This window comes from Salminus brasiliensis, chromosome 18, assembly GCF_030463535.1.
Source record: "Salminus brasiliensis chromosome 18, fSalBra1.hap2, whole genome shotgun sequence".
Classification (NCBI taxonomy): Eukaryota; Metazoa; Chordata; class Actinopteri; order Characiformes; family Bryconidae; genus Salminus; species Salminus brasiliensis.
In genome coordinates, this window is record NC_132895.1 from 13,659,889 (window position 1) to 13,670,525 (window position 10,637).

Here is a 10,637-nt window from a genome sequence, read left to right on the forward strand (position 1 = left end):
CTAGGCAGGAAGGGACCGAGTCATGTCTAAATCAAATGTTTGTATAACATGCTGCCTTCATCTTGCCCTCAAATGTGTAAGGTGCCTTTATCTTAAAGATTTGTGAAAGCAGCATAGACGTATCTTTCAGTGTCTAACATATCCCATGATCATCTGGGTTAGGGCAGATCCTCTGAGTTTTATTCCTGATATTCTTGGTGAAACAGACAAATTTTGCTGTTTTATGTAATTATGCCACCAGCTCAGTAGTTGTTGGTATCCTGGCAAGGCTATGATGCATTGCTGATGCAAGTGCTTCCGAAACACAATTGGGTTGTAGGTACCGTCACCACAGTGCTGACTTCTAAGATACTGACTTATGAGACAGCATAGAAGACAAAGCATTGAGGCAGCTGCCTTACTTACTTACTTTCAGACATTGCCAAGATGGATGGACGGGAAAATCCAACCTGCACCTTCTGCATTATAGCTAGCGAATGGAAGCACTTTGGATCTGGTTGGCAGCAACTACAACCAGACATTTTTCGTTGATAACCCAGGCTTTTGGGCTATGTCCCGTCTGGCATAGGAATTGGTTATTGAGATTTTTCTTAATAATAATGAATGAAACTATGTGTCTGTTGTACTGTACTGTACTGTACACAGCAATCCACCACCTTTTGTTTCCTGACTACTGTCAGCATTTTATCTTATGCTGTATGTGATCAGATTTCTGAACTACTGAGAGGGAAACTATATGTTTAGGTAAAAAAATTGATTTATTTTACATATGATTCTGTCATAAGGTATGTAATTATTTGTCATCACACCAAGGGAAGTGTTCTTAGACCACTATAACATAACTTTTACTATAGTTGATAAAGAAAATGACTGCATAATTTAAGATGTTTAAACTGTGTTTATGTTGACAACCCAGTATGGAAATTTGAAATATCTTACAGTCCTTAAGTAGAACTAATTTCTCTTTAATAAAGTTTATGTAGTAAGACAACACTGTTAATGTTCCATACACTTACCACCTAATCTTTGTAGTTCAAATAGGGAAACTAAGCTGCAAAAAAGCTCATTTGAAATTCATTGTCTATGTGACATGTTTGTATATATAACCCTGTTCTCGTATGACCTCAAACATCATAAAGGTGGCAATGAAATACAACCAAAATATACAACAAGATATAGTTCCTTTAAGCTCCAGATGTATAAGTGATTGATTCACCTGTGCCAAAGCAGTTCTATTTCCCTGTACCATTCAAGACATTTTGAATCCTGTTATAAATGATTGTGAAGTTTTTTGTTTTGGAGGGCGGGCAGGCATTTGATAATAAGTCAATAAGGCTGGCTGGTGAGAGAGTGTGTGTGAGTAAGAGTAGTACTGATGTGTATTGTCTCTGCCCACCCATTCCTGCCTTTCCGCCGCTTCATCGAGTCATGGATGGCAGACCCCAGGAGCATTCAGCAGACAGCACTGTACTACAATACCTAGCAGAACTCAATGGAAACACAAGCTAGTCTGTTTCTTCCAGTCATATTGAAAATATCTGTGTGGCTGCTATTGCTGCTTCGGGGTCTCTAAATTCAACCCATTCAGTTTTAGCTTGAATTCAAGAAATGGAAGCAGTTAAAGAACACAGAACAAATAAGAATAAATATACCAAGCCAAGTGAAATAACTCACTAAAGTGGCAGTTAGACACAATGACAAAGGAACAGTCAGACATTACTATTTATTCTCTACACTTAGCCTTTCAAATGATATTTAAGCAAGCTGAAAAGGGAGCAACTAGCTAAGAAAGATCTGTATAAACAAAGACTGAAGGGAACTTCTTGGAGCATGAATATGCTGAGGCTACATATCTAACCCTAACACCTAACCTTAAACCTAGCTTAGACTAGGGTGACCATATTTTGGTTTAAAAAGAAAAAAGAGGACACTTGGGACACACAGGAGTCCATCATGGTTAGGATGTTGTAGCCAGGGAGGCTTCAAGTAGGCCTAAGGTTTAGGAAAATGTATATGTATACAAGGGTGGGAGGGAGCTTAGTACCATAACATATTAAGATATACTCATTTACCAACACCAATAAATAACCTTAATAACCTAATCAGCCAATCATCTCCTTTCACTTTTCATGAAAATAACAAAAGTACATAATAAAATAAAGTTAGCTACCTTTAACAAGCTCACTACTTTATTGAACACTTTTCAGTCCTCCTGGTCTGTAAGGCGGGCTTTAACTGTGTGTGATATTGATCTAATTATTGATTTGGGCATTTAAAAATATTTGGTCTACTTGGTTTCATTTAATTGCTGTCCTAATCTTTTTACATCATTAAAATCTAGCAGTTTTTACATTGACTTCCATCATTTTTTTTCTTCCCCTAAATTTGCAAATTTAGAGATACAAGGTTTTTGCGTGACAGTGATGATTTACTAAGAGTAGACAAATCCTAGTCTAAAAAAAAGTCTACTTTTTTCTAAAAAGAAAAATATGAATACCACTGATTTGTCACAAATTCTGCGTAACAATTGTAAACAATGCCAGACAGTGGTGGTGAATGAAACCAGAAGTCTGTCGTGTTTAATGCCTCTTGAAGCTACATCACAAGTTATTATGTGAAACACATTGCAAATGACCCTTTGAAACCATTATATTCATAAACTCTTACACTTGAACCCCTAATGGACTTTTTTTACTTCAATCTTTGCCTCTGAAATACACACCACAATTTAAGCCATAACCATATAGGTATCCTAATGACCACTGTGGTCTTGTCTTATTGTGGCCACAGAGGATATTTCACTTCATTATACACTTGAGTTAACCCCTGCACCATATTTCACTCACTGCATTACCCTCCACTTACTGTGTACCACCCTTCCTCAGACCACTGCCTCTAGTGGCAGAACCATGCCACTGCACAGCCCTTCTACACAGAACCCGAGTGAACATTCTAGAAGGCTGTGCTGTGCAGACCCGAACACGGTCCGAGAGCAGGTAAATTTAGCCTGAAACTGAAGATACAGTGCTTACAGATCAGCGTGACCTCACCTTCTCCTGCATTCTCCTCTGAGACAGATACACACTCAGGCACACATGATGCTTGGTAGAAATCTAGGCCAGGTTTTACATGAACCACACATGCACATACAGGGAAACACAGTACAGTACAGGCAGCATGTACACCCTTTAAAATCACTGAATGTAAATGTAGGCAATGGTGATTTGATTTTGATTTTTTAAATATTCCTATTGGAGCAATGCAATATTGCTTATCATTACAATAATAAGCTCCTTTTCTCTATCAATACTGGACAGTTCTGGATCAGTACTAGCATTATACTATGTATTTCTACTTTAGTATGTGGAAATCTAAGATCTAAGGTGCCTAAGATCCCTATGTAACAGATTTTATTCAATTTAATTATTAATATTAGTTCCTGGTCTAGCCATTCAAAGAAACCTTATCATGTGGTTACGAGGCTACAATAACATGTGTATATTGGTTCAACAATGTACCATAGAATGTCCTGTGAGGCCAAACATCAGTCTTCAGTAATGTTCATGTGGACTCATTTAGTGTGAATGAACCCACACACACATTTATGTGCACAAATACATCATTGGTACTATCGAAGCAGGTGCTGTTAATAGGCCAAGGCTAAGAGCCTCTGGAAAAGGTCACTATATATATTACCATGGTATACATTTATATATACTAGGGCTGTTACGATTAATCTAATAAACCTGAATGCTGAGTTTTAAAAGACATTAATTTAAATGTATCTTCTCAACACATGATCATCTGACAATTTGCATTATGATATGATGATCTGAAATCTTTGAAAGACTATCCATGTTAATAAGTAGTCGATCCTATGAGCACCTGTAATCCAGTAGATATGCATGTTCCAAAGTCTAGACTGCTGATTGGCTGTCGAAATTATATTTTATATGTTATTAGTGGCATTGCTTCTTAAATCCACCACAACACTCACACCTCTTTAAGCCTCTCATTTAAAAGGTTTTGAAATTCAGCAATCAGAACCAAATTCAAGTTTATTGGTGTTGGTGTCAAAAATAAAAATCATACATCTTAAATAACTTTAGTTAGGGGACATATCTGTGCCATATTTCATTGTAGTTGTTCTTCAAGGTGCCTTCCCCCAATACACTCTTATCTAGAGTCCTGTCTTTTTTAGTTTATTTTTCTGGTTTTAGAGATATATTTACACTCCTTGTACCATAGTGAATGCAAAATCTACCTACAGACAGTTTAGTTAAACAGGGGGTTGATGATATTGAGCTCACCATTGCCATAAATTATGCCCTTATGATTTGTGGTAGATCATTAAACCACACATAGTAGCCATGGCTCTTATTATAATATGATTATTCCAATACCAATTGGACTGGGATCCTTCACTTATAGATTGATAGATTGGTATATTCCATGGCTCAACTAAAGAGTATAACATTGTAGTGTTCTGTGAACTGGTGGGGGGAAAGGATCTGATCAAGGTTCCCAGTTTAATGCCACATCTGTGAAACATGTATGACTGACAATGGAACTGGTTCACACTGTATGACCTGTACAGCAGGAGCAGCAGGATGAATTGCACAAGTGTGCAAGAGCATCCTAACTGCTCAGGCGCACCATGCTACAGTATAAAACCAAGCACATATAAATAAACCAAGGGTGGACTTTATCAGGGCCACAAAATTAAACGTTCCTGACTGGTCAAGTCAGTCACCCTACTTGACCCTGCTGTGAAGACAAGCCTAAAGGCAAAAAATCTAAATCCCAAACAAGGACAAGGACAGAAATGCAGGCCAGACCTCAGAGAACTTGACAAGGGAAGTCACCTTCTGGTGATGCGTTTGAGTCTCAGACTTCATATAGTTAATGTTAACCAAAACACAACATTTGATTTAGGTGAATAAAATCATATATCATTATTTAAATTTGGTGTTCTGAAGTACAGAGCCAGATGAAACTGTCCAATGGCTGTCCGCTAACTGTACTGTATTAAAAATGTTGATCTTGAGATGATGATGAGCCAAAGTAATAAAACCACTCACAGATGAAGTGAATAATGTTTATTATCCTGTAACAATGGTGCATGATAAGGTCTGGGATGTAGATAGAAACTGAACGGCAGATTCTTGTAGTCGACATGCTGCATGCAAGAGAAATGATCAGGGCAAGAGCATCTCCAATATGACAAGATTTGGCAAAGTGCTCCGTGGTCAGTAACTACTGACAGTGGTCTGAGGAGGGAAAAATCAAAAACATGTGACAGGGTGTTGGGTGCCCAAGGCCTGCCGATGTGTGAGGGCAACAAAGGCTACCCCATTTGGGCAGAACTGACAAAAGGCCAACTGTGACACAAGTCGGGGAGCAATACCACACAACACACAATGCATCACACTCTGCTTCATGGCTGCAGACCTGTGAGAGTGCTGACAAGCATCTTAAATAGACATTGGAGCAATGAAAGAAGGTTGCCTTGTCTGGTAAGTCCTGTTTTCTTTAACATTGCTTGGATGGCCAGGTATGAGTGCAACATTTACCTGGGATGCACTGGATCTGCGCAGGAAGTATATCAAGGTCTAAGGGTACCTTCATAGAGTTGTTTTAGTGGCATGCAGATGTCCATCAGCATATTCAGCATAATCCTAATGTTCCTAATGCTGTGTAATGTTCTTTGTCTTGTAGTAATATACATGTAGGCGTTGAGATATTGTTGCTGTCCTACAAAACCCTTGTATCTCCATTTTTGCTATTTTTTTAACACAATTGATAGAATCTGATACTCATTCTTCACATTTCAATATGCTTCAAAATATGAATTCAATCTTCTTACGTTGACTTACATTTTTATTTATGATGCTTTGTTTTTCCTTGACCTGTGAAGTTGCCATTTTGGAGATACAAGGTTTTTTCATGACAGCAATGATATATTAGTTTTAGTGCTTTATAGGGAACTGGGCAATTGCTGTAGGTTTTTTTTTGGAGGATGGGCACATAACCATTAACATTTTTATATGACCAATTTACTTCCGCCTCTGCTGGACATGCCTGGCTCCCCTGACAAATGCTACTTCAAGCATCTCATTCAAGATTAAAAAGCACTTCACAGCGCTAAAATTAAATGTTGCCGTGGACTTCTCTTTTGAAGAAGTGAAATTTTCCAGACAGTGTGAAAATGTATGCCACACAACATTAGTCACTACGGTTCCTTAAAGATAGATCGTAAAGTCCACATATGACTACAGGACCACAAAGACTCTATAGAGAAATTTGTCAGTTGTGAAATATTGTTTAGGCATTTACGTTTGTGAGCAGAGCATGGAGCACAGTTCAAGTACTCTCTCGCTCTCCATGTGCGTGTGTGTGCCTGTTTATTGCTATGGCACTGACATTCCCTTGCGCCCCACACTCGTCGCTCTGTCTGGTCATGTATTTGGGTGCTGGCACTGATAAATGCTAGCCTGACAGATTTTGTGATTCTTGAGGATGCAGAATGGTCGCTGTAGGCTCGTCTTGTTTTCTCCAGTCACGTGCAGTGGTGGACTGCAGCTGCCTTGCTCTAACTGCACCCAGAACGCATTAAATAACCTTTCCTTCCAAAAACATAAAAAAGACACAGCAGTTACAACAGTGCAGCACGGCAGACGCATCTGCAAAGCAGTCCCTCTTTCTCCTTGCCTCCATTTGCATATGCAGCGTAAACACACTGTTGGAAAAGACTAATGCACAGCAGCACGCTTAGGTCTGCACAGCAGCTGCCCAAAAGCCCAGTCTCAGGAGGATCATCCACAGCAGCACATATACTCCTCTCTAGCTCAGCCTTCATCAAAGAGATTTCTATAAAAGCAGGCGTAGACGTTTCACGTCTGCCAATGCACAGATCACAAACACACACACACACATCAAGCACTGCTGTATGCATTCAGCTCACAGAAACCCTGCTAGTACACCTCATGCAGACAGAGAGGAGATCCGAAAAGCCTGCCGGAAACAATAGAGGCTGCTGCAGACTGCTAACAGAGGAGCAGAGCAGCAGCTGAATACATAAAGTATGCAGAAACGTACTACATAGGCTGCACATGCCACACAAAGCCGTACTAAATACATCAACCATGCACAGCTATGCTGAATATATAAGCCATACTCAACCATACATACTATATGTATTCAGTAAAAATACATAACACAGATAACACATACTGAATACTGAAACAGTTCTGAACCATTCAGAACATATTCTGTATGGTTTCATACAGAACCTTACAGAATACATAAAACATACAGAACTTCAGCAAATACATACAGAGACATATTGCATTCATACATCGTTCAGAACTATAGTGAATTCCTAACCCTTACAGAACCATACTGCGTCCATAGACCCTACAGAACAATACTGAATACATAGGTCATACCAAACATACTGATTATATTAACCACATCAATTATACTAAATACATATACCATACCAAACATACTAATTATATATATACCATACCAAACCATACCAGACCATACCAAACATACTAATTACATTTACCATACCAAAAAGTACTGAATATAGTTATCATAACAAACTTACTAAATACATTTACTATACCAAACATACTAAATACATTTACCATACCAAACATACTAAATACATTTACCATACCAAACGTACTAAATATATACACCATACCAAACATACTGAATACATTTACCATCCCAAACGTACTAAATATATATACCATACCAAACATACTAAATACATTTACCATACCAAACATACTAAATATATATACCATACCAAACATACTGAATACAGAAACTATACCAAACATACTGAATACAGAGACCATACCAAGCATACTGAATACAGAGACCATACCAAACATACCAAATACACAGACCGTAATGAATACATAAACCATACCAAACATACTAAAAAACATTTACCACACCACGCCATACTAAATACAGAGACCATACCAAACATACTGAATACATAAACCATACCAAACACATAGAACATACAGACCTATACTGAATATATAAACCATAATGAACTGTACTGAATACATGAATTATTTAGAACCATACTAAATACATACACCATACAGAACCATACTGAGTGCATCAACTATACAAAACCATACTGAACACACAGACTGTACAGAACCATACTGAACACACAGACTATACAAAACCATACTGAACACATAGACTGTACAGAACCATACTGAACACATAGACTGTACAGAACCATACTGAACACACAGACAGTACAGAACCATACTGAACACACAGACTATACAGAACCATACTGAGTACATCATCCATACAGAACCACACTGAATACACAGACTGTACAGAACCATACTGAACACACATACTATACAGAACCAAACTGAGTACATCAACCATACAGAACCACACTGAACACACAGACTGTACAGAACCATACTGAACACACAGACTATACAAAACCATACTGAACACACAGACCGTACAGAACCATACTGAACACATAGACTGTACAGAACCATACTGAACACACAGACTATACAAAACCATACTGAACACACAGACCGTACAGAACCATACTGAACACATAGACTGTACAGAACCATACTGAACACATAGACTGTACAGAACCATACTGAGTACATCAACCATACAGAACTATACTGAACACATAGACTGTACAGAACCATACTGAACACATAGACTATACAGAACCATACTGAACACACAGACTGTACAGAACCATACTGAACACACAGACTATACAAAACCATACTGAACACACAGACCGTACAGAACCATACTGAACACATAGACTGTACAGAACCATACTGAACACATAGACTGTACAGAACCATACTGAGTACATCAACCATACAGAACTATACTGAACACACAGACTATACAAAACCATACCGAACACACAGACTATACAAAATCATACTGAACACATAGACTGTACAGAACCATACTGAACACACAGACTATACAAAACCATACTGAACACATAGACTGTACAGAACCATACTGAGTACATCAACCATACAGAACTATACTGAACACATAGACTATACAGAACCATACTGAACACACAGACTGTACAGAACCATACTGAATACACAGACTGTACAGAACCATACTGAACACACAGACTATACAGAACCATACTGAACACATAGACTGTACAGAACTTTACTGAATACACAGATCATACAGAACCATGGTAAATAAAGAGCCATGCACAACCACAGCATAGGGAATATCATATATGTCGTGAATACACAGAACCATACTGAACACACAGACCGTAGGGAACCATACTGAACACACAGACCATAGGGAACCATACTGAACACACAGACCATAGGGAACCATACTGAACACTCAGACCGTAGGGAACCATACTGAATACATAAACCGTACAGAATGGATGGGCAGGGCATGCTGCATGTGCTGCAGCTTCAGAGGCGCATGACATTAGCTGCAAACCCATCACACAGCGTCCTGTAGTGCAAGACAATCCTCCTAAGAGCCAAGTGGTTACTTAACCAATCTTCTCAGGCATGACACCCCCCTACACCCCCCCCCCCCCCCCCCCCGCGCCACCATTCTCTTCCATCCTCATGCTGAGGCTTCAGCGATGCAACACCACAACTAATCTATGCATGTCTGCTTAATGCAGCGACGCGCGTGTGTGTGTGTGTGCGTGAAAGTGTGTGTGAACGCTCGCTGCGCATTCACGCCTTTCGTTTCCCTGCACAGGTGATTAAGACAGGGAGAGAAAAGGGCTCTGCTAGGGCTCGATTTGATGAAAGGACAGAAGAAGGAGCGGAGAGGGGTGGGGGGCAAGGCAGCAGCTCAGGTTTTTTAATTATTTATTTATTTTCCTACCTTGCGTCTGCGGTCCCTCGAGCGGTTCCTCTTCTTGATCTTCTCCTCCTCCTTCTCGCGCAGCTCCTGAGCGGCAGCCTCCGCTAGGTCCTTGTTCTTGCGGATCTGCTTCGCGGCTTGCGCCATGGTGCCGCTGCGCTGAGCGGGGGAGCGCGCGTGTACGCGTGCTCTCGCCTGTCCGAGACTGTTTCTGTCCCTGTCCCTGTCACTGCCCCTCTGCCTGTCCCTGCCCCAGTCCCTGCGGCTGCCAGTGTGTTGGAGATGGCGGCGCTGCGCGCGCCTGGCTGGACAGATCACCCTGCAGCTCGCGGGCCAGTCCCCAGCAGCACGCGCCACAAAAGAGCTGCTGCTGCTGCTGCCGCCTGCCTCTCATCCGCGCACGAGCCTTCCCCTCCCCCCCTCCTCCTCCTCCTCCTTCTCTCTCTCTCTCTCTCTCTCTCTCTCTCTCTCTCTCTCGCTCAGCACAGAACCAGTCAGTCACGCAGAACTACACTCAGCACTGAGGGGATACTGCAGCATCTCTCTCTCTCTCTCTCTCTCTCTCTCTCTCTCTCTCTCCCTCTGTCTCTCTCTCTCTCTCTCTCTCTCTGTCTCTCTCTCTCTCTCTCTCTCTCTGTCAGTATTCCTGTCTCTTCCTTTTGTGCAGAGCTCCACAACGTATACACAAACGCGCGTGAATTGGCCAGTGCACGCGCATGTCTGGTCTT

General features: G+C 40.5%; 1 protein-coding gene across 5 annotated transcripts in view; it reads right to left on the reverse strand.

Moving 5' to 3' along the window:
- ank1b (ankyrin 1, erythrocytic b) overlaps nucleotides 1-10,297 on the reverse strand; it is a 103,566-nt gene extending 93,269 nt beyond the window's left edge. For all 5 annotated transcript variants that reach the window (XM_072661918.1, XM_072661921.1, XM_072661920.1 and 2 more), the window contains exon 1: nucleotides 9,931-10,297. In XM_072661918.1, coding sequence (XP_072518019.1) covers nucleotides 9,931-10,056 — 126 coding nt within the window. In that variant the 5' untranslated portion in view covers nucleotides 10,057-10,297. The remainder of the gene's footprint in view (nucleotides 1-9,930) is intronic.
- Between the last annotated feature and the right edge of the window lie 340 nt (nucleotides 10,298-10,637).